The sequence below is a fragment of the Pimephales promelas genome, chromosome 16 (assembly GCF_988280905.1).
Source record: "Pimephales promelas chromosome 16, fPimPro1.hap1.1, whole genome shotgun sequence".
Taxonomy (NCBI): Eukaryota; Metazoa; Chordata; class Actinopteri; order Cypriniformes; family Leuciscidae; genus Pimephales; species Pimephales promelas.
The window spans coordinates 26,869,281-26,894,645 of NC_142784.1; the positions used below are offsets into that span (position 1 = coordinate 26,869,281).

Consider the following 25,365-nt stretch of genomic DNA (forward strand, 5'->3'; position numbering starts at 1 on the left):
GTTAAATAGGAAATCAACGCTTTTTTTGAGTTTCTCGTCGAGGACCGGTGCTGGGCAAAAGTGTGTACACAAAAGGGTAAAACGAGGGTTAGTGTGTGTGTGTGTGTACGCCGAATGCCTGCCACCTTGTCGCAGAGCTCGGTCGCCTTGCCTCCTCCGAAGAACATTCTCAAAGTGCAAAGGTTACGAATAGCCTTTCACAGTCCGCTTCAATCGTTCACTTGACATTTGCGAGAGAAATGACATAACAATAACATTTAAATTAAAATAAATGTTCTAGGCACTACTGAATGTCCAAAGGCGTTGCTGTAAATTGAGGAAGAGAGTGTTAGAAAGCAAATCCAAAACGTTTTAAAGTGATGATTTTGCGAAACACTTCCACACGTAGATACCTCATAACCAGCCCAAATAACCAGATAGACGAGCTCCGAGTCTTTCGGTAGAGTTTCTGCGAGGAAGAAGGGTCCATAAAGATGTACGTCAAGACAAAACGTCCTCAGGCCATGATTTTTTGTGGGATCTCTATGGAAGCTTTGAGGAAGATGGAGTTGTCACGGATGTAGTTCCTCTTCTTGATCTCCTCGTGCGAGATGAACTTGGGGTAGCCGAAACCCAGCGTGCTCTCGTCCAGCGAGTTCCGGCTGCTGCACGGCTTCTGGAAGTTCTTCCAGTTGGGATCAGGGTTGAAGGTCTCCGTGATATGCTGAGGTTTGGACAGCGACGGGTCGCTCTGGTCCAAAATGGAGAAGGTCACCTTGTAGGAGAAGGGCCATTCCAGCAGGTTGTCGTACTCGCCGGGAAGCACGCGGATGTAGATGGACAGATGCGAGCCCTCTCCGCTGCCGTTGCCGTTGAGGAACGCGGACACCTGCAGCTTGTAGCCGTAGCGGTGCGTGTAGAAGGGCGGACTGAAGAACTCGTGGTTGTTGCGGAGTTTGGCCTCCTGCAGCTTGCGCGAGTAGTCGGTCAGTTTCCAGATGAGGACGCCATCGTGACTCACCGACAGCTCCTCCATCTCACGTCTCAGCTCCATGATTTCCTGCCGCTGCCGCCCCACCAGATTACACATCATGGTGAGGTGGGATTTCGTGCTCTCCTCCAGGTGTCGTCCGATTGCCATCTTTGGGCACTATGAACCAGAGCATATTTGCATAAGTATAATATGAATTTGAAGTGCTCACTAAAATGTGCTCATCTACACAATGCTATTAACATAACTATAGACCTTGATTATCATTGTAGACAGTCATCTTATTTAATTTGACACAAATCAATGCATCAATGAATCAATGCATCAGTCTATTAATTCAAAAATATAAATGTAAATACTGTTTTCAAACTGACAAATAAACGGACATACAGTATTTATATAATTAACGTTTAAAAAAAACGATAGGTAAATATTTTAAATAAACAGTTTAAAATATCTACTTATTTGTCAATTTGAAATGTGATTAATTATTTTAATGTTTACCGTTACTGAAACATTAACTATATAAACAGTTACAATATATCTATATTTATTTGTCCATTTCAAAAAGTAATTATTTTACTGCTACATTTACCTACAACTTTCAAGCTATTAATGAATAAAAATTAACAAATCACTTTTCAAGAACAGACTATTAAAAATGATTTATTTCATTACTGTTAATTTCTCAATAAAACATTAATTACGAATTTTAAATGCAACATTTAAGAATATAAAGTATTTACAAATTACTTTTTTTGATTATTGGTCAATTTGAAAAGGGATTTATTAATAAATTAGTGTACGGTTACTTTTAAACTAATTCAAGTACTTAAACTACATAAACGAATTGCAAAACGACTATATATTTGTCAATTTGAAACGTGATTATTTCATTATTTTACTGTTACATTTGCTTATATTTTTCAATGTATCAATAAAAAATAAACTTGTAAATAAATTATTATTTTACTGTTAAGTTTAATGCTTTTAAATAAGTTTTACATTTATTTTTTCATTTGAAAAGTGCTTTATTAATATTCATTAATTTTTTTCAATTCGTTTTTTGTAGTTTTTTAACTAGCACTGCTAGTCCTCCATACTCTCGGGTCTATGTACTGGAAGTAAAAACAGGAGACCCGAAACATGTTGCAGTAAAGTTGTTGACAGTGATGCCTGCAAAGCGCATTAAAAACTTATTTCCCCGAACTCCCTTGATCTCAAAAACTAGCAAATATGATATCTCACAGCAGACAGCCCATCCTTAAAAGCAGTCTTCTACGATAAGCTTCAAAGAAATGTTTTACTGACTCAGACACAAAGTTTTACAGGTGTGGAGGAAGGAAACTGCATATGAAGTTACAGCGGAGGACTCACTCTATGTTTGCAGCCGGCCTCCTTGAAGGGGCAAAGGATCAGCGCGCTGCCACAGCTCTCCTTCACGTGATTCGCCAGATCCTCGCGTGCAATGTTCGGGGTGCCGCATTGATTGGGACACTGCACAGGAAAGCGAGGGCAGTGGTACTGGTGGTTCTGGGGGATGAAAGGCAACAGTCAGCATTGACGTGAATCAGTAGGTTGTGCTGTGATATCTTGAGCAATAACAGCTTGAGCTCTGAGATGCGAGAACTAAAATATGCATGGATTCATGAAATCATCATGAGATCATCTAAAAAAGTCGTTGCGCTCGTGCTCTTGTAGCGTGACACTAGAAACGCCAAAGTCATGGGTTCAGTTCACATACTGATAAATGTTCAGGCTTTGGATTGAAGTGTAGCCCAAATGTGTTAGTCATAATGCAAGAACTGATGCAACAAAAGAAAAACGAAATGTGAATCCTCCTCTGTATAAGGAAATTAAAAGACCAGTTTTTCGCTTCCAAAGCCTACGGGTGCCTACAGAGACAGTATTTTAAGGCATCATAGGCGTTCACAATACGAAGTGCAGTGCAAAAAGGTAGGCGACTTAATTACGCCGCCCACTATTATCCCTCGCTTAGACTAATTCTAAGGCAGCATGTATAAATGTAACCATTTAAATGCACTGTGGCAAACTCTTTTTAAGACATTTCACTTGGCAGCCATCTTTGAAACGCCTCTCGGGTACAGGCAGAGACGATTTATATAGAGACCAAAATACAACTATACAGGGAAAACCCATAACGCCGAAGAAGCCTATTGTATGCACATGCCCCGCCCCTCCTGCTGGAAAACCAATCGTCTGCTTTTAACAGTCAAGTAGGGAAACATGTAAGCCGATCGTCTGGTTCCAATAACGCATGCGCACCGTTGAGGTTTGCGATAGCAGAGACGAGACCGAGACCCTTGCGCATGCATGCGTGGTAAACGTATAACCTGTGGGGGAAAGGGCGTTTTAAACCTTATTTTAGGGCAATCAAACTTCATCATATTTTACTGCTGTTTATATGCAAGCAGTCTTTAAGTCTCGGTGACCAGTGAAAGTGCAGTTCTGACTCTCTACCCATTCATTTAGATAGGAGCCTGGTCTTGTTAGTCCAAAAATAGCTGTCCGGAGGCGTTGCCAAGATGGCGGCCGAGTGGCATGACTTGCCTAAAAGGACTTTGGCATCTCTATCTCTATCTCTTTGAATGAGGAAACAGCTCTCAGATATCAAATACAAAGATGAACAAAAGAGTTAGGGGTTTGGAAAGACATGAGGGTGAGAATTAATTTCATTTTTGGGTGAACTAACCCTATATAGGCTATCGTTATGTTAGCTTAGCAACATGCTAACATAAAAATTAATTTAAATCGCCTGAAAAAAGTCTTTCCTGCGAAGTCCTATGTGGAGCACTCCCATTTTGGTCACTACCATGACAGAGGTAGCGAGGCGGCGCACTAGGTTTTGGAACGGAGCTAATGTGTGTGTTAGGGCTGCTGAATCTCAATGTGTTTTCAGAATGTATATCTGTATGTGTGTGAACGCAGGTGTTATGAAAAGAAGCAAGGCCAGTCCAAGCTGTGGTTGGCACCAAACCTAGAATCAAGAATGAAAGCCAGCATTTATGTAGTCACAGGCCCACTGCCATCCCACCCTGTGGAGCCTCAAAACCCTTTTAATTCACCACTGAGCGGCTACTGTTCCCTTAACACCAGGCGTTGGATGTGCGCACAGAAAAGTCAATAAGCAAACACTATTTGTATCCATTTTTCCGCCGTATAGCAGATGTAAGACCACAGCTGAAGGCCGTCACAGTCTAAGTCAAAGCACTGAATGATTTGGGTCACTCACCTGGATGGTGTCGTAGACAAACTCTTTTCCACAGTACTTGCAGGGCTGTGTGCGTTTGGGGCATTCTGTCATGGTGTGCTGGGATAATAGTCTCCTCATCATTCTTGCGCCACACTTGTTCTCGCAGTACACGCTCTCCTGTGGACAGATGCCCTGGTGGTTCTGAAAAGAGATGGAGATGTGAGAGGAAGAAAAGAAACTAGATTTGCATTTTCTGAAGATATTGCCAGAGCTTGCAGAGAAAACCACTGCTGAAGATTTAGGTTAGTTTAGGTTTTGCATAAATGAAATGATCTGCTGACTCTTTTTTGTCGGCTCAAACATAAACTCCCATCCTGACACATCCTGACACAGTCTTCACAGTGTAGAAGGGGCATATAGATGGTATATCAATGATTCCATGAAGGACCCCATCCGTTGAATATTTCAATTGCACAAAAGGTTGTTTATAGTGGAATTCTTAAAATTTTTAACTTTGATGCCATTGAAGAGCCAATGGTTTGGTTTCCTCAAAAAACTTTATGGGAATTTTTGAATAATCTGAAGAACCCTTTTCCCATATAAAGAACCTTTTGTGCAATGGAAATGTTCTATGGATGTTAAAGGTTCTTCATGGAACAATATATGTCAATAAAAATAACCTTTATTTTTTTTAAGAGTGATGAGAAAAAAAATGGTTCTTAGAACTGTTCCATGAAAGGTTCTTTGTGGAACCCAATTTGTTCTTTAATGGCAATCTGTTAAGAGTATATAATTCATGTCAAAAAGTAGGCAAAGAACTCTGGGAATTATACACTTATTGACTTTTCTAAATGGTTACAGAGAAAAACTGAGCATTATACATCAAACGCCTCACTAACAAACCCTCAAGTCATTTCAAACACAAACTCATGCAGAAACAAGCAACAACTTACTAGGAATGAAATGGCAGATGGTTGAAATTACATTTTTTGTAAATCCTTTGAAAAGATGTATTCATAGTCTGAAGCAAAAAACATCAGAGTCTGTGTCTGTCAAACATTATGCGATTCTCTGTGAAATTGGTCAACTATGACTGCACAAAATCTGCAGAACGGCTTTGAATTTACTCTTTAGGCAACCAGTATCGACTCTCTCAAACTTCAAATCGGGGCAATAGTCATGTGGTGTATTCTAGCCCTAACTAGAATGTTTGTTTAATATCATATCTGCCTTGCAAGCAATTTCATAGCGGAAAGAGACAGACAAATTTCGTCACTGGCTATAAAAGTGGCAAATTCCATATAAAATAGTTATTTAATCATAAACAGTAACAATTTAGTGCAATTTAGCAGCCTACCCACAGCACACAAAAGAAAGATTAACATAAAATCCAATTAAAAATGCTTAAATGACGCTTTTATACATTGTGAGGTTTTTATTACATGTATAAAAATAGGAGTGGCACTATATTAGTGAACAACCCCGGTCCTTGTGCTACTATGATAGCAAGCTGCCAATTTGCTAATTATGAATTCTTAGAATTCACACATTGCAGAATTACACCATGGTGAGAAGCACACAGGCCTCTTTCTTCATGTAGCAATCCATATTATAGAGCACACACTCACAGCATTCAAATAAGGAAGCTAATACCCTAATGCATCCAAAAGGCTAATATTCCAAACAATATTCATGCTGCAGGGATGAAGTTAGCATCGCCCTGGTTCTCTCAATAAGTTTTATTTCCATTGACATTTGGATTGTTGAAGAAAACAAGCTCTGTGAAACAAAACTTTATGATTTTTACACATTTTGTTCATCAAGATAATCTTCGCAAATAAAATTTACTGTAAATCCAACTGGCAGAAGTAAATAACTCTTTCAATCTAAACTGAAAATCTACAAGTTGAAAAGTTTGAGTAAGAATAGAGCGGAAGTATAAAAACAGCATGGTTAGTTGTGACAACCTCTGTAGTGCCATTCATCCGTTTGCTAGCATGCGTCTTTTTCAAGACAAGTAAAAGCTTAAAGGATTAGTTCACTTTAAAAAAAAACTTTTGCTGATAATTTACTCACCCCCATCTCATGCAAGATATCCATGTCTTTCTTTCTTCAGTTGAAAAGAAATTAAGGTTTTTGATTTTCTCCATATAATGGACTTCATTGGGAACCAAATGGTTCAAGGTTCAAATGAGAGTTTCAGTGCAGCTTCAAAGGGCTTTAAACGAATCCAGACGATGAATAAGGGTCTTATCTGGCGAAACGATCGGTCATTAAAAAATAAAATTTAAACTTAAGCTTTATAAGCACAAATGCTCGCCTTGCTCTGTTCTGTGATGAGCGTTCGTGACTCTCCTGTTCAAACTCGTTCATCAAAATGAAAAAAATGTTTTAAGTTATGACTCGAAGGGTCCTAGAGTCTTATTCATCGTCTGGTGTCGTTTAAAGCACTTTGAAGCTGCACTGAAACTCTCATTTGGACCTTGAACCGTTTGGTTCCCAATAAAGTCCATTATATGGAGAAAATCCTGGAATGTTTCCATCAAAAACCTTAATTTCTTTTCAACTGAAGAAAGAAAGACGTGGACATGTTGGACGACATGGGGGTGAGTAAATTATCAGCTAAAGTTTTTTATAAAAGTGAAATTCAGTGAAACTCCTTTAAATCCAGTGTGAGCTATTACTAATGTATTTTGTCAGGGTATAAAATGTGAAAATATCTCGAGCTTGTGTCAACCACAGATCTTATTTCAGGCATTTAACCCAAAGCACATTTTCAGAACGATGGACCCGGAAGTGCTAAAATGCTTGTTTCCAGGTTTTAGGACTCTATAACAATGTGTCTCGGATGTGGTTGGTCCTCGGTACCTCATAGGCCTCTCCTGTGAACTCGCTCCCGCAGAACTCGCACTTGACCTTGCGTTTGGGGCAGTCGTGCTGCAGGTGTTCGGGCAGGTCTCTGCGCGTCAGCTTGACGGAGCAGCGGTTGGGGCAGGGGATCACGTTGAAGGCGCAGGTCGAGAAGTGGCTCTGGGGAAAAAAAAGTATGCTTTGTGATGTACATCAATGATGACATCATTTTTAATTTAGGGTGAAATATCACTTTTACACATTTCAAACAAATCAGTGCTAGTAAACAGACAATACTAGCAGATACTAATGGACACAATACAAGCAGATGGTATGTTAGGAGACTAGTATTTTCACAAAGCATCAGACAAAAAAAAAGACTGAACAAAGAGAATGCATCATAAAAAGAGAAAAGCATCAATACCTGTAGCTGTTTCATCTGACCGGTCCAACGGCAGCCCTCTTCACTGTGAATGCAGCGGATGGCCAGTGCCAGTATCTGCTGCTCCAGCTCAGGGTCAGGATAGATCTATAAAACACCATTACACCAAGGGCACATTAATCAACGTGGTTTCCTCTCTTAGAACACACTCATATATTAACCACTCAAGGACAGGACAGAGGTCTGGATTTAAACGTTCACTTATTAACTATATGACACAGTATATGCCTGTGGCGTCTCCCATGCTAAAAGGGATTGTCTGTTGATATAATTTGAGTTATAGTCACGTCATTCATTAGGATAGGTGTGAGTACACGGAAATGACAGACACGATTGACCATAAAACACAATAAATGTGTAACTTGACTGAATATTTCATAAAATTTCCATTTCACACATCTTGTTAATCACATTATTTTCAGTGGTATCTAGCGATTCTGACAGATATTTTGAGTGTCAGGGTTGTGTTGTGTTTAGTTTTTGGTTTGATTGTTCCCTGTCACTGTTTGCCTGAGTTCTTGTTACTGGTATATTTCCATACACTCTTAGAAGAAATGGTTCTATTTAGAACCAGAAATGGTTCCATCCCCCGCTTCATATATGGAACTCCAAAATGGTTCTATATAGAACCATTTTTTTTTGGTAAAAGGTTCTATTGGCCAAGTATGACACCCCAGGGTTCTATATAGAACCCAGAGGAACCCTTTTTTTAAGAGTGTTTAGAACCTTTTAGGGGTTCCAAATACGTAGCGCCGATAGAACCTTTTAAGGTTCTATATAGAACCTTTTCTTCTAAGAGTAGTTTCTGATTGAGTTACACGTTTCTTGTTCCATTATCCCTGTGTGTTTTCAAACCCTCTGTTCTTTCAGTCCATTGTACAGTTTTTTCTTTGTTAATGTGTGGAAAGACGCATAAAGGTGGGGTCTAGTTAAAGGTGGGGTAAGCAATATTTGAAAAATACTGTTTGAAAGTTGGTCGGATAGACACAACCAAACACAACAACAAACGTGCAGCCAATCAGTATTAGGGGGCGTATGACGGTGGACAAGAGAGAATGACCAAGAGGGAGATTTGATGAAAGACTGTAGAAAGAGATATGTAGATTTTGGGATATCAGATGCAAAATTTGATTGAGGTACATACGTTTTGATTTGATTGAGGTACACACGATCTGTGATTTTGACTTAGATTTTCATTTCTATTTTTTTGCCAATTTTCCTGGGTTAACACTTTATTTTAAGGTGACATAGTTACATAACTTATTTGAATTAATAATATTAACTACATATACCTACTATAGAGTTTTGGTTAGTCTTTGGTTTAGGGTTAATTACTTGTAATTATGCATATTTTAGTAAATACATGTAATAATGTGTTACTACGTCACCTTAAAATAAAGTGTAACCTTCTCCTGTAAGTCACAATATTGTTACTTGGGATGAAAACTGATCAATTTAACTAGATAAATTCAATTCACAGCCAGTTTTTGTAATTTTGTGAAGTTGAATCCATACTGACACTGTGGAGGAAATTCACTAATAATGAATTGTTCCTGTTGTTTTAGCACTTTATTTAGTAAATTATTCAAACTAGGTAACAAAATTTACTCACAAAATCTGTGATGAATGAAAAGCAAGATTGCAAACCACATACCTGAATTGGCTCAACAACGTCTAAATTGAAGATATACGTCTAGTTGTAAAGCTCTTTCCATAAGTATATTATAATTTGATGAATTACTGCTGCCATAATATATACTGCCTTAATATACTGCATGCTTAAATTGCACTTTTGCAGTCATTCATAGTCAGTTGGACATTGATGCTTTTATATTGTTATTTTACATAAACAACAATGACGCACCATGAAAAAAAATAGCAAAGCGTAAAATGGATTTTGATAGACAGGGAAAAGAATAATGTTTTGTCAAAAACACAAATGCACTGCTGCACGATCAAATTCAATTTCACGGAGACGGATGGCCTCAGCTAGAGCCCTGTGAAACGAGTGTGTACACGTGCGTCTCTGTGTGTACGTCAAAATCAGTGCCTATTGCATCTTCCCTTCAGCCATAAAGTCGATGAAGGATGAGACGGTACTCCATCCAATCATCCCAAATCCGCTGCAGGCAGGATTTACATACAGACACACACACACACACACACACAGATCTGCTGTGTAAAGACAGCACTGAAGACGTGGCTGTTCGCCACCCATGTCATCCCATACTGAGCCACCACCCCCCAACCACACACACACATTAATTTTCATTGACATATTTTCTGGCATACTAAGATAAACAACTGTGCCATGCTGTCATACACACAACAACTGATAATTGTTGGAAGATTTGTAGATAAACAATAAATAAATACATATAAGAAGGCAAATCTTCAGTATAAAAAATGCGTAATTGCGCTGCCACTAATTTGCATAAATTGGATAACTTCAGCGCACTTTGTCTCTGTAAACCATTATCAATAATGGGGTTCCAAATTTAACGCATCTTTGCTGAATAAAAGTATTAAATTCTTTCAAAATTACATCGCAGCACTGACCCCAAACTTTTCAACGGTAGTACTTAAACGAGACATGATACTTGTGGTGAACCCAACCTCAAACAGGCAAAGACAGGCACTGAACAACAGCCCTGCAGAGGTGGATGGGTAATCTATGGGCGACTGGACGGCTGTCGGGTCTTTAGAAATTACTGCTTGTGCTATACTTGTGTGTGTTTAGGCCTCATGAGCATCAGACACCCCTCCTGCAACACTCCAGGCTTTCCAGGATGAGTAGAGTTATCCCCCTGACTTCATGCAAATCACAGTTTCAACTGATTAGTGCGCTAAAGCTCTTTCCAACACAGAACAGGTTTAACTTCGTGCATGTGCCCTTCCAGAAGCGTGTCAAACGCACTGTATGAGAAGATGACTCAGACGTTAGAAGAGTAATAGGGCTGAAGGTTGGAGATGAAGTTATGCCACAAAAAAAAAAAAACCCACAGAGACTGATTTAACGCAGTTTTTGACATCAGCAACAATATATTTGTGAAACGATTGTATGTGCCATTGTGTATTTTATCAATAGCTTTAAAATCGCTGTTGTTAAATTCAAGCTACAGTATGTTGATCATCTGCAGAGAACTCGGAGGTTTCGTAATCTCACTTTCTGGGGCACCACATGAGTAAAAAGACTCAGCTCAACGGGATAAATTAACTAAAGGGTAAAATGAAAAATTAGCCAAAACTTTGATTAAAGATTTGGGTAAGTTCCTTCTATAATGTGGCATGGTGTAAATTAGCTAAACCACAGAAGAAAATTGCCTAACTGAAATATTTTGCGAGATGCTTACAGCGGAGGCTACTGTATAAATAAAGCCTTCTTGAAGAGATACATTTAAAAATGATTTATGGGTTAAACATAACATCCTAACATGTGTTATAGTGTTACAGTTTATGATCATGCTATCTTTTTTATTTTTAAATCTTTACTTTTTTCCATTCAAGTGCTTGAGAGAAAACATTTTATGGACTTTATATATTTTTTTGTTTCTTTTTGAATTTATGCACATTTTATGTCCAATTAAACATGCTAAATGATTCTAAATCATGTGTGAAAACAACGGTGTGAGTTGAGACTTCTTATTTGCATATTTTTATTATTTAGAAATATATATATATTGCAATTCCATGCAGAAAAAACACGCTGCCGCATTAAAGCAGCATAAAATATATTCTGTTTTATTCCAAGCAAATCTACAGTATGCGTCATCTCCATTTCTTTCTTCATTCCTTCCTTTCCACATTCCTAGGGGAGCGAGTGGCCCGTGGTAGTTCATTAGTGTGATTACTCGGGTGGTTTGAGAAGCGTGGACGAAGGGTTAGCGCCTGGGGCAGTCACTGACTCAAAAACATAGCCTGCTATTGTTGACACATTAGCATTTCGTACACTCTTGCAGAGCCACTCACGGAAAGTTGTCCAGAAAGAGGCCCACTGTAATAGTGCAGAGACGTAAATGACTGTGGGAGATTGAACTGTAATCTGTTCTGCAGCAGAATGCATGAGAGATTAGAGCTGAGTGCATTACTACCTTGGCGTAATCCAGTGGGAGCTGGTCCTCCGGGCACTTGAAGACCCCCTCACTGCAAACACAAGAAAAGAAGGATTTATTTTCAACTTCACTGAACAAATCAGATACAAATAATTGATTCTGTGGTTGTTATAAACAGTAGATTCAGTGTGAAAAGATCATGTGAATTGTGAGGGGAAACTAGATTTGACATATTTTCCTTGAATACATATGTGTACGCATCTTTGACATAATTTTTTTCACCACAAAGTTTAAAATAAATGTTTTTTTCTTCTTTTTTTAAAAACAAATGTCATGATTCATTAATTCAAGTTTAATTCACCTTGTCTGGTCATAAAAAAAATGTCAAATTATCTGATATTCTGATATTTTTAGAGAGTTATTGACCTTGACACAGTCAGGACTGTCTGCACGGGTCCATCTGTGATGTCATTTTTGTCTCTGTGAGACATAATAATAAAAGATGGTCAAATGTCATTTAAAAAAAAATTATGAGCAAAAAAAACATGCTCATCACAGAAAATGTACATTTAAAGTTCATTTGAAATCAAAATGGAAGTTTTTTTTGGCTCTTAGTATGAATATATGTTAGCCTTAAGGTCATCTATAAACTAGAGTGCTCCAAAACTATGACAAAATTCACATTTAGAAGATATGACCATTCAAAACTCTTACGTCTGCCAATATGGAACAATGATTTTGATGACATCATTATACATTTCAGATTTTCTGTCCAATCAAATGCTCTCCTCCGTTCCGCCCCTTCACTATAAATAGATGCTGAAGCTGCGGCTGAAATCTGTCGATTTTTCACACAATTACTAATTCCTATGGTGAATGGCACATGTCAAGTCACCTTTATTTATATAACGGTTTACACAATACAGATTGTTTCAGCAGCTTTACAATGATAACAGGAAAACGATGTATTTCAGCTATTGTTCAGCTTTACCATTGTAAATTGTAAAGATCATCAGTCGACCAAGCTGTGACGTTAACAAAAAAGCTATTGGCTATTTTAAAAAAGGGGGGAGGGGCTGCTCGATATGTCCTGCAATGTCTTCCTGTTACAGTGGAAATTACATCAACACATTGAATAACACTGCGTTTCAAGGCACTTCAGTGCGACTTTAAGATATTGTAAGCATGCATTGGGTTTTAAAGTATATTTAAATAAATTAATAGATGGAACAAAAAAAAGACCGGTATTCATGTCTGTAGTACAAACGGTGCAAGAAAATCATTTATTAAAGATTTTTACACTGAAGTCTAATACTTAGGATTAGGGGTTTGTTCAAATCCCTTACTTTAAGTATGCGCACCAGTAATAGTGAGTCATGCCTTGGCAAGCACCACTAAACATTGCCTTTCTGTCTGACTGGAGGAGTGCCCTAATCTGGGCTCTTTGCCACCCCCCATCCTTTTTACTCGGATGAAGGTTAATTATGTACCCAAGTTGTGAACCGCTTACAACAACGCCAAAAGGAGCCAGAGAGAAAGACGCTGTGGTGGGACATAAAGAAGAAAAAGGGAAGACATGAGATTTAGCCCGGCTGTGAGGCGACCAGCTGAGAGGGGCGTCGTGCCTCATTAGCGGGGCCCCTCTGGCAGCATTGGACGTCCAGAACACTGATGTCACCATGAAATATTCACATGGTAAATAATGGAAGTGACTGCAGATAGCAGTGACGGCACAGGGGGAGGTGTGTGTGTCATTGTGTCCTACTGTACAGCACTGCTATTTACATAGAAAGAATCCAAAAGGACCATCTGTGGAAGCGGTCCCGAGAGATGTGTTAATACGGCCCCTCAACTGCCAGTTACAGTCAACAGACAGTATATAGGGGCCATTAAACTGTGCCACAAACATGCTTTATTTTAGTAGGCTATTATTTATACACTACCATTACAGTTTTTAATAATATTTTGAATTTTAGCTTTTATTAAAATATTTTCAGTCATTTTAATTTTAGTTTAAAAGGTAGGGTGAGTAATTTCGCAGAGGCTAGCAATAGCAAGTGAGACAGCTACAAAAGCAACAACATGGTTGATGATTCGTCACATGACGTGGACTGTCCCGGGCTGATTGGGGACAGATGGAAAGCATTTAAAGCCTCAGGTGACGACAGAAACATCCATTAAGGTCAGTGTGTCAGTAGGGCAGCAATTAATACAACAGGCTTTAACAAAACAAAGTCAATCAATTACCCACCAGAGGCAGACCTACTAATGCAAATGCATGTTGGACTATATTACTAGGCCATCAATGCGGCTCCAATGGGACTGTTATGCTTTTCAGATATACAGCCGAGTACTGCCCCTTGACTGATAAACAAAATTGAGGCAGAGAGAGAGGTGGGGAAGGTAAACTGGATGCTCTTATTTTTTAGCATGTGAATAAATGACTTGTCAGACCGATTGTTTCCAGAGAGGAAGAGGATCCCAGCAGCTACATCTGCTGAACACGTCTAATTCGGTTTGACTGTGAGGTACTGACTCATTTGTTAAGGCTCGTCATTCTGCTTCAGTGCTTTATTAGTGTTAGCGTAAGGAGGACAACATCAGCAAATGTGTTTCATCTTCAATGCTAAAGCAAGAATGAAAGAAACACTTCACAATCTTTGATGCTTGGCCCCTTCTCGCTTTGAAAGTCCTCTCACATGGATTCTCTGAACTTTACAAAGAGTGCTGATTTGACAGATTTGACTTAAAGGGATAGTTCACTTTAAAAAAAACTTTTGCTGATAATTTACTCGCCCCCATGTCATCCAAGATGTCCACTTCTTTCTTTCTTCAGTTGAAAATAAATTAAGGATTCCAGGATTTTCTCCATATAATGGACTTCAATGGGAACCAAGCGGTTCAAGGTTCAAATGAGAGTTTCGTTGCAGCTTCAAAGGGCTTTAAACAACACCAGAGGATGAATAAGGGTCTTATCTAGCGAAACGATCAGTCATTTAATAAATAAATAAAAAAGTTTAAGTTTTATAAGCACAAATGCTCGCCTGTGATGAGCGTTCGTGACTCTCTTGTTCAAACTCGTTCATGACTCGAAGGGTCCTAGATAAGATCCTTATTCATCGTCTGGTGTCGTTTAAAGCCCTTTGAAGCTGCACTGAAACTCTCATTTGGACCTTGAACCGTTTGGTCCCCAATGAAGTCCATTATATGGAGAAAATCCTGGAATGCTTTCACCAAAAACCTTAATTTCTTTTCGACTGAGGAAAGAAAGACGTGGACATCTTGGATGACATGGGGGTGAGTAAATTATCAGCAGTTTTTTTTTTTTTTTAAAGTGAACTACTCCTTTAACATGGGAATGCCATCACTTAGTCACCCACTTAGTTTTGCGCCAGACCAAACAAAAAAATTGTATTCACGCTTGCGCATAATACAAACTTGCCACATCAAGATACAAAGGATCAGTGTTCAATGTTCCACATACAAAAAAAAAAAGTCAGTTAAAACTGTACATTTAGGACTGTCAAAGTTTATGTTTACTTGAACAACTAAATATGTTATGTTAAACAAAATATTGTAACATATTTATCAAATTGCTTTCTAAATACAGCCCTAGAAACTAATATTTTTATTCAGCAAGGATTCATTAATATTTTAAGCAGCACATCCGTTTTCAACATTGATAATAATAAGAAATGTTTTTTGTGCCCCAAATCAGCCTATTTTAATAATTTCTGAAGGATCATGTGACAATGTCAAATAGAAAGCAGTTATTTTGAATTGCAATACTATTTCACAATATTACTGATTTTACTGTATTTTTGCAGCCTTAGTGAGTAGAAGAGACCTCTTTCAAAAACACTTACAAACTTTTGAACGTTAATGTAATATAATGTAATGTTAATGTAATATGGCAGACACAATATGCTTTTAAGTTACTTGACTGCACCAATCGCACATGAGCAATGGGCCAAATAAGTAAAAGCTCAGTTTCCTCCAGCACGCAGGCCGGCCTGACAGATGTTCTGCTAGAAAGACGACCAATCGAGACGAAGGCCCATGTGCTGTAACAGCAGGGCAGACGAGAGTGCCTGCAGGCTAATATATATTCATGTCTGACCCCCTTCACTAAACACAAAGCTACCGCACTCTGATCTCTCCTCGAACGTCATCTTCTACATCCCATCGGCACATTAGGGTCAGAGCTGTTCACTTCTCATCAATGATTCTTGATTGCCTCCCAAGATCCTTAAAATATCTGCCGTGACCCACAGGTCAGATTAGTAAGCCGTCCGTTAGCAAAGTGATATTGATGAGGACAGGCGTCACAACACTGCACTCACACCTTCTGCACAGCCTTTGACAGGCAGACCACCGGGAAGTGGCCAATCGCTGTAGAGAAAGCTCAACAAAGGGAACCTTAGAAAGGCTAAGAGCGAATCTGATTGCCTTCTTTATGATGAAACATCTCTCTTCTTTCTGTCACAGAATTGTATGGAGGTCTACAGTCATCGATTCAACAGACATGAATAGTAAGTGCACTTGAATACGGTTGAAGACAGCTAAATGAATCTCTGCCCTTGAAATGTGCACGTTATGTTCATTTGGATAAAGGAAACCAGAATTGTGATATATTTCAAATCTTACAAAAGATCTTTGTGTTGTTCACTTCTAACTTTCCTATGAATTCCATTTCCATTTAAAATAAAATAAAAATAAAAAATGATTGACTTTATTTCTTATAGTTTCATCAATATATCGTACAATCTTTATTCTTATATCTTACAATGTCAAACTTTATATCTCACACTTTTTCTCTTAACACTGTTTGTCTCTTTTATATTTATTACTTATAGTTTTCTTTATTTCTGACATTTGTGACTTTGGTAATTGCAAATTTTATTTTCACGTTCTCATAATCATTCTCGTAATTCTCACTTTATACATCACAACTGGGACTTTCTTTCTTGTAATTGCAGCTGTATATCTTACAATGTGGCTTATAATCGCACAACTACAACTTTTTTAGATTTGCGACTATTTCTCGTAATTGCGAATATATTTCTGATTTTCACATTTTTGCAACTTAATTTCTCATACTTCTCACTTAATTACTTGATTGTCAATTTAGATCGCACAACTGCATATATATTGTAAATATACAATTTTTCATAATTATGATGACTATCTCACAATGTGACCATCTCACAGATGCAACATTCTCAAATTTATGACTATTTCTCATCATTTCAACTTTATTTCTCACATTTGCTTTTGACTTTCTTGACTTTCTTGTAACTATCACTTTATTTCTTTCAATTGCAACTTTATATCTCACAATGTGACTATATCTCATAATTGAGACTACAAATGTATAACATCTTTGTAACTGCAAATTTATTTCTCATCTTTTTCACACAATTTCTCACTTTTGCAACAACTTCTCATAATTACAACTTTATTATCATTTTATTGGTCACTTCAGATCTTCCAACTGTATTTTTTTTCTTGTAACTGTGACTTTGTTTCTTGTAATTGTGGCTTTATACGTCAAATGTGACTTTATTTACCAGATTTGACCAGATATGCAGATTAAGTTCCACCCTGTGATCTCATTCCTGCTCTCTCTTCCCAATTATCTCCCGTTTACTCTTTACTTTCTCTATCAACAAAGTGAAAAAGCACAGAAAAGGCTGTAAGTTTTCCGACTTGACATTTAGGATGGACAATGGTGTATCAGATCCCTCCACCCACCTGACTATGAAGATCACAAACCCCCGCAGGCGGGCTCAGGTCAGCACAACACCGTGACTGCTTTTAGATGGTGAGGGCTTGACCATCATAAATCTACCATGTCTGTTGGTTTACAACACAGCAGGAGTTGAGCACTTAACACCAGTACTTAACTGATACTCACTCAGTGCTGCTTACCCTTTTCATTGAACGTTCTAGGCATTATTTATGTAATTTACAATAGCCCAGTCAAATAATCTTGACCTTGATACAAAAACATTGCAGATATGCTTTGATATGCACTCATAATGCAAATCCTGTGCGTGGAGAAGCTGAATCAACTGTACATTTATGATGACGCACTCAGAGGAAGTGTGTGGTGTCTTGGCACAACTCCGAAATCGCAATGGTGGGCAACAACCTGTCAAAATTCTGTGACAAGTAGCATCATGGGTCACAAGGGTTCACGCTTCAGTTTTTCTCCACACTTCTCTCATCACTCTCTCCTCTGACATCGTTGAGACAAGCCATCTGTGATTCACACAGTCCCTCCGTATTCAAAGGTTAGCCAAACATCAGTCTTTATAGGAAGGTCAAATTACTAACATAATCTACATTATTATAAAGTTGATAAAAAAAATCAGTTATTTTAAACAGATATATATACACTCCTAAAAATCAAAACAAGAGTATTTAGTGGCTTTGAGTGGCTTTTTACACGACACCAATTTAAAAAAAAAGTTAAATACGGAAAACTATTCACTCAAAAACAGCGTTTTCGGGGTCTTAAAATGCAAACTTGTAAATGGCAAAAACGCAAATTTGTGAAACCGGTGACTTCATATGCATGCATACACTCTCAGAAAAAAGGTACAAAAGCTGTCACTGTGGCTGTACCTTTTCAAAAGGTAAACTTTTGTCCATTTTAGGTGCTAATATGTACATTTTTAGGTGCTAATATGTACATTTAGGTACTAATATGTACAAATATGTACATTTTAGGTACTAATATGTACATTTCAGGTGTTAATATGTACATTTCAGGTGCTAATATGTACATTTTAGGTGCTAAAATGTGCATTTCAGGTGCTAATATGTACATTTTAAGGACTAATATGTACATTTTAGGTGCTAATATGTACATTTTTAGGTGCTAATATGTACCATTAAGGTACCAATATGCAGCCTTTAGGTACAAAAGTGTATCTTTTGAAAGGGTACAGCCCCAGTGACAGCTTTTGTACCTTTTTTTTTCTGAGAGTGTATTACTTGTTCAGCCTATAAGCTCGTAGTGTTTCTTTACAAAGTGACATCATCAACTACTGACCTGGCATGAATAATACAGCGTTTTTAGTCATTTTTGCGGATCTGTGGTAACGGGATAGTTTTGACAACATTCACAAAAAACGGAAAGGAAAAACTGGTAACACTTTACTTGAAGGGGTGTGCATAAGAAGTATGACGTATGTCCTGAATACGAAGTAGGGTTTATGCATGTTTATGAAAATTGTCATTAAGTATCTTTCACTCAATAATGACATTTTGAATGCAAATATGACATTGTTTAAGATGTCTTTGTTATGACATCTTGACATAAACCATAACATCATAACCTGCCAGTGTCTTTGTCATGACAACTTTAAACTGTCATGTGGTTGGCTTTGACATTGGCAGTCATGAGGCCATTATAACTGTGTCATGGATATTTTTCGTGATCTCAACTACAGTGATACTAATTGAATTTGTCATTAAAAGTTATAATGGCTTCATGACAGCCAATGTCAAAACCAACCACCTGACAGTTTAATGTAATCTTAACCAATAAAGCTAGGTGGTTTCTTAATTTTGATAATCAATCTGCTGTGTCATGTTTATGACAGGTTGTGTTGTCTTAGTAATGTCAAGTCGTCATGACAAAGACACTGAAAGGTTAAGATGTATTGGTTTATGTCAAGATGTCATAACAAAGACATCTCAAACAATGTCATATTTGCATTAAAAATGTCATTACTGAGTGAATGAGACTCAATGACTGTTGTCACAAACATGCAAAAAACTTCCTTCATATTCATAAATGTCATCATAATGAAGGTGTCATGTTAGTCTTATGCACACCCCTTCAAGTAAAGTGTTACCAAAAATACACTTAGTACATGTTTGGTAGTTTTGAGGCCTAACGATTTGACATTAAGTATATGATTATTATTATTCAGACGCTATGGAATTGTTTCATTGTTTTATTTCCTGAGTTCCTGATATATTTCTGCAACAATAATAATAGTAATTATTATATTTATTTGTTATAAAGACACTAAAGGAATTATTGCACTGCTTTCTTTCACGTGTTACTGATATTTTTCTGCAATAATAATAATATTAATGCAGACAATTTCTGAATATACTGTGTATACAAAGATGATCTAGAACAAGAAATGTGCTAACTATTCTTATTCAAAACGGATGGCTTGAAGTGTACTTTAGGAAAAATATGTGACAGAATGAGGATAGCGGAAGACAGAATCTTTGATGGGAAGGTTTTTTTTTAAAGTTTAGGGCTTAATATACTTCATCCATCAGCAATGATGAGGATGCCTGGAGGAGACAGACATCATTAAACAGTAAAGGTAGGAGAGCCGCAGTGAAAATAAAAGTACTCTAAACCTCCATATTCTGCTAAAGTAGGCTACCAACTGATTTTTTTCTACACTCAACCTTTGTGCATCTATCAATAAGTTCATTAGCATGCTTTTAGCATGTCTGTGCAACTAGATGAGAGTGACTGAACATTTGAAGGGCCTCAAATCTTCATACACTGTAATAACAAACGAGAGATTTTAAACTTGCTGACTGTAATGTAAACCACACTTAAATCTATACCCGCAATTACTGGAATGACAACAACAGCGTCCAGGTAGCAGGAGCTCAGGTAAATTTGAATATGGATGATTAAAATGAATTTTGAATGCATGAATTTCTTTTAGGGAGCACCAGAGTGAAGCAAAATATATCAAGGCCACTCAAGGGGCATCCTAACCTTGAATTCAACATCTGAACGTTGCTGTAAGAGGTTTCAAGAGCAAAAGCTCACTCAGGGAGTCTCTTTATGTAATTGGTTAGAGTACAGACACATGAGAGAGGCAAAGGAAAATCAATTCCATCTCATTAAATGATCTGCACCAGGCCGAGCGGCTGCTATTAGTCCTGATGGAGCTCATCAACTCAGTCCAGCATGTCCAGTTCTGCAAGATTCTGCAATATTTGTAGGTTTGTAGATTAAAATACGCAAATGTGTAGCATTCATCATCATGTCACGTGTGTGGTGCTCCTGCAGTTAAAGTAAAAGGACATCCTCAAAAGACTAAAAAATTATGAAAATAATATTAAATATTCACTCAAATTCTAATTTTGAAAATGTCTTAGATGTCTAAATGTCTAAAATTGTCTTAGATTCACTCAAATTGTAATTCTGACAATTTTAAATATGATTTGTAATAAAAATCAAATCAAATCTAATATTTTAACAATATAATACAATGTGATATAAGACTCCTGAAAGTTCACTCACAGCTGTAATGCTGAAAATTTAAAATAGAAGTTGTAATGAAAAACATATAATATAATATTTTGATATAATATTTTAATAATATAATTTTCCAAAATTTTCACTCAAATTGTAATTCTAAATATTAAAAAAATATATATTTTTTAACCTAATCTATATTAGCTATTTTCATATTACAATATATTAATTTAACAATTTTAATAAAAAACATAACAAAAAAATATTAATAACTGTAAAAAAATATTGTTGGTTTAACTTAAAGGTTGCCTTAAAATTCTAAGTTCATTGAAATGGAAAAACTGAGTTAATACAATGAAAAAGATTGATTTAATCATCAGAAACTCAAAATATTATGTTATCTGAACTACATAAATTATTTGTGGATTTGACAAAAGAAAAAATGTTGTGATTACAAATCATGAAAATATATTTTTACAGTGTATTAAACTTAGAAAGTTATTTTCGTATTTAGCTGTGACTAGTTTTTAGTTAAAATGCTGTGATCTCCTAAAGTGTCTCACAAGACGCATCCGACCTTCTGTCCACCTGATCAGATCCCAGAGAGAGGCCGACAGATGCTAAAATCAGGTGTAAAATGAGGCCTGGCATTAGACCTGGAAGTGGTGAGACTATGAAAGGTGTCAATCGCATTTAATGGTTCCTGGTGAGCTTGAAAGAGCAGTAGCGAGAGTCTGATCTCATATGTGAATGTTCAAAGTGGTTAAGGAGCGTTTCTCCATTAGACTTTGCACACATGTGAGAAGGAGACACTGGCTCGTGTAGAGGTGCTAAAAGCTGCAGTCAAGTGCAGATGTGAAACAGCCACAGCCTCTGCTTTTGATGTTCACTCGAAATGTCATCTCCTTTTCTACAGCTTTCTCCCACCCGTTTTACTGTCACTTTCTTTGTTTGCATCTCTCTTTCTCCCTCCTACATAACCATGCATGCATATGTACATGCTGGCGCACAATCATGAAAAATGGCATGAATGGCAAACAGAGTTCCTCCGACAGGCTGCTTTTGCCGTTTAATTACAGACGGCAAGTCTAATTTTAGCTTCCTCGGTAAAGGGCAGATGTTTGCTGAACGTTCATCCACGAGAAGGCAAAAGCTTTGAGGGGAGGCAGCGAGCAGCGATGCTATAGATTCCTGAAGAACGCAAGCGCATGACTTCTGTGCTGACAGCTTTATTAAAAGAGACACTGTCCATACGCACCAAAGCGCTTTGATGTGCCTCGGCGATCCCCCTTTTTAACCCCGTCAAAGGTCATCGTGACGCTAACTATCACGATCGGGTAAGACGGGGAGCAAGGATGGCTTTGATGGGGTCAGAGGAATCCGGCTCTAAAAATAACAGAAGATATTAAAGAAGTGTCACACTAATCCCAGATACTGAGAGGACGGATAACCAGCACATCTGATGGATGACTCCGTTTTATGTTAATCCTAAGATTTAAGACAGTAGAAAACAGCAGTTCTCCTGAGGATAAATGATGGAGCCTTAAAGGAATAGTTCACCCACAAATGAGAACTCATGTCATAACGAACACGTTTGACTTTCTTTATTATGTGGAACACATATGGTGATTTCTGAACAATGATCTGGTCAAAATAATGAATGTAAATGAGGGCCGAGGCTTAAAAAAAAAAAAAGTAGTTCTTTATGACTCATGCACAATATTAAAACGAATAGTTCACTCAGAAATGACGTCAAACCTGTATGACTTCTATTCTTCTGTAGAACACAAAGGAAGATGTGTGTGATCCAAAACAACACTGACATTTATTGTATGAAAGAAAAAACAGACATTATCAAATATGTCCTTTTATGTTCCATAGAAGTCAGTTTTATTTTATTTTTATTTCCAATTAGTAAATTTAGTCCTTCAATTCAAACTTATTTCAGTTAGTTTTAGTTTAGTTAACAATAATAACCCTGATCTGCGCTAATAAATAGTGATTTCCTATTTGTGAAAGAATCATTCTCTTGAGTTGGATCTTTTTAATGATTCAAATGAGTCAGTCTGAATCATTTATTTCCATTTGGTGTTTTCTGGCTTTACATGTAAACAATGAAACTGTGTGACTGTGGCATACACAAATGTGGCATTTTTATGTCTTTTGCTTTTATCTCCTGCATGTCTTGATTTTGAATTAGAAATGGAGTCCATTCTGACTCGGGTCTCTATAGGATTGAGATAAAGTGGATGGACACATGTTTGAAAGCTGTCAAGCACAGTGTTATGAAGCCCTGAATGTGATAAATGCTTAATTACAAAGCATTTAATTCATGAAAATGACATTTAGGGCAAATTTGCACATCACATCTGTCACTTTTGAGGAGTTGATTAAAGTTTAACACTGACATAAAGCACATGACAAAGACAAATCCAGTCTGAATAAAAAAGCTCCGAAAGGATTGTGAATTCAATGATGTGGAAATTAGTAGGGAAAGTATAAGCATAAAGGACTGCAGGATTAGCTGTTTCTTAGCTTATCTTCCAGCTGCGAGCCCATCTCGCCCTTCTCATTCGATAGACGCTGATTCGATGCTGAAAAAGGTCCGGGCTTTCAGATGGCTATATGGGGCTGGATGCAAAAGAGTAAGCTCCTGCAGCTCATTCTGGGATGAATACATAATTCATTAAAATGAGAAGCTCTAAGAACAAGCTGATAATGTCTGTTGGATAATCTCGCAACAGCTTGATAAATTAAAAGGGTTTATTTTGGAAGAAAAGTAAGTTTGAGAGCCTTTGAGCAAGTTTAGAGCTCTGGCTGTAAGATATGAAGCTTATGGTCGGCTCTAAATGTTCTCGACTTTGTTGTTGGGTCCAAAAGATAAAGCAGCTAATGCAATTTGAGATTATGATCATGTAAAGAGACACCAGCAAATATGAGGGTGCATATTAAATGATCTGCATGTTTGTTTCTGATCAATTCAGTTTAAAATACTGTGTAGCATAAAATAGAAGTAATGCAATTTTACACGGTTTACGTTATCTTATCATCACCACACACTCCAGGCTGGCTTCTGTACTGAAAAACTATCAAGACTTGGGGACACAAAACAGACTCCACAACCTCGGGCTTCGCTAGAGGCAAATTAGCAACGTGATAATCCTAAGAGCTGGAGACTGAGGATGGGTGGATTACCTTCCTGAATGTCATGCGCTGTCCTACCATGACAGCAGGTGGAACGGGACAGATAATCCCGGCCAATGAATACTTATCAGGCAGACATATTGGTCAGTAGCCTGCAAAGGACGTACTTTTCTCTCCTCGGAGCACAACATTGACTCATGACTCTAAAAAAAACTTGATTCTGACTGGTAAATTATTGTTGCAAAATGACCATTAATCTATATAACTGGCCACTGTACCAAACAATTAATTTTCTATAGCTGCACTAGTTTCATGTCTTCCGAATCACTCCACAGTTTCCTTTTTAAAAGAATATCAATTTATTTATGAATCTACATAAAGATTATAAATCTTTTAAAAACTTAAAAATTAGATAAACTGTATCTATTTATTCGTTTATTTTGTTTGGTGCAAACAGGGATACAACTACCCCATACCCACGGTTAAATATGCTGCTAAATCTTTATTGTTGTGGATTATTTTTCTGCTGGAGGTCCTGGACTTCTTGTTCAGATACAGTACATGGTATCATTAGCTCCTTTCACACAGAGATTCCGGAAAATACACGGATAATGTGACCCGGCATTTGTCCCGGGATTGTTTGATTTCGGTTCATTCACACTGCCAGTGATTTGCCGGGATCTGTGAGTGCGTTCACACACAACCCGGAAAGATCCCGGAAAGACACACAACGTTAGGATGAGACGTGTAACGAACGCGTCGAAAACATGTAAACACGCGTACCATTCCACAAAGCTGGCTAACGATCTCAGCTTCAGTACGGATAGTGAGGAGCTCCTGGTCTCTGCTTCATCCCAGTTTGCAGACATTTGTTCGTCATTTCATTGTTGATGATGAACACAAACTTTCTTCTAAGAGCAACAGAGTCACGTGATGCCACGAGTGTCATCATTATGACACACCCCTACGGCATTGGTCCTGGATTTTGTTCACATAGTGAGCGTTCCGGGACTGATTCCGGCAATGGCAATGTTACTAGATCCCCAACCCGGCATCGATGTCGGTATCAATCCCGGGTCGTGTTTGCGTTCACACAGAAGGCGTTCTGGCAATTTCCCAGGATCAACGCGCTGTGTGAAAGGGGCTATAGCAAATATCAACAGATAAAAAAATCAAAACCTGACGCCTTCTGCGAGAAATCTTATAATGGGCCGTGGTTGGATCTCCCATCAGGAAAACGATCTAATCTATCCCAGTTCCCTGACCTGAACCCAATAGAAAATAAGTCAAGTGAACAAAGACAAAGTATTTAATAAAAAGGCGCTAATAATTATGGCCAACATGTTCTGGAGAAACACATTTATGTCATGATGTGATTTACCCCCCAACTTTCACTTATCTTCAATGAAAAGTTAGATTATTGCGCATTTTTTAAATAAA

At 37.7% G+C, this 25,365-nt stretch overlaps 1 protein-coding gene across 1 annotated transcript in view; it reads right to left on the reverse strand.

Annotated features, from left to right (window-relative positions):
- Positions 1–346: 346 nt before the first annotated feature.
- The window catches only part of traf4a (tnf receptor-associated factor 4a), a 40,240-nt gene continuing 15,221 nt past the window's right edge, over positions 347–25,365 (reverse strand). Inside the window, exons 2-7 of the mRNA XM_039670957.2 lie at positions 11,568–11,619; positions 7,459–7,563; positions 7,053–7,214; positions 4,224–4,385; positions 2,348–2,503; positions 347–1,129 (exon numbers count right to left, since the gene is read on the reverse strand). Of these exons, the coding sequence (XP_039526891.1) occupies positions 497–1,129; positions 2,348–2,503; positions 4,224–4,385; positions 7,053–7,214; positions 7,459–7,563; positions 11,568–11,619 (1,270 nt within the window). The 3' untranslated portion in view covers positions 347–496. The remainder of the gene's footprint in view (positions 1,130–2,347; positions 2,504–4,223; positions 4,386–7,052; positions 7,215–7,458; positions 7,564–11,567; positions 11,620–25,365) is intronic.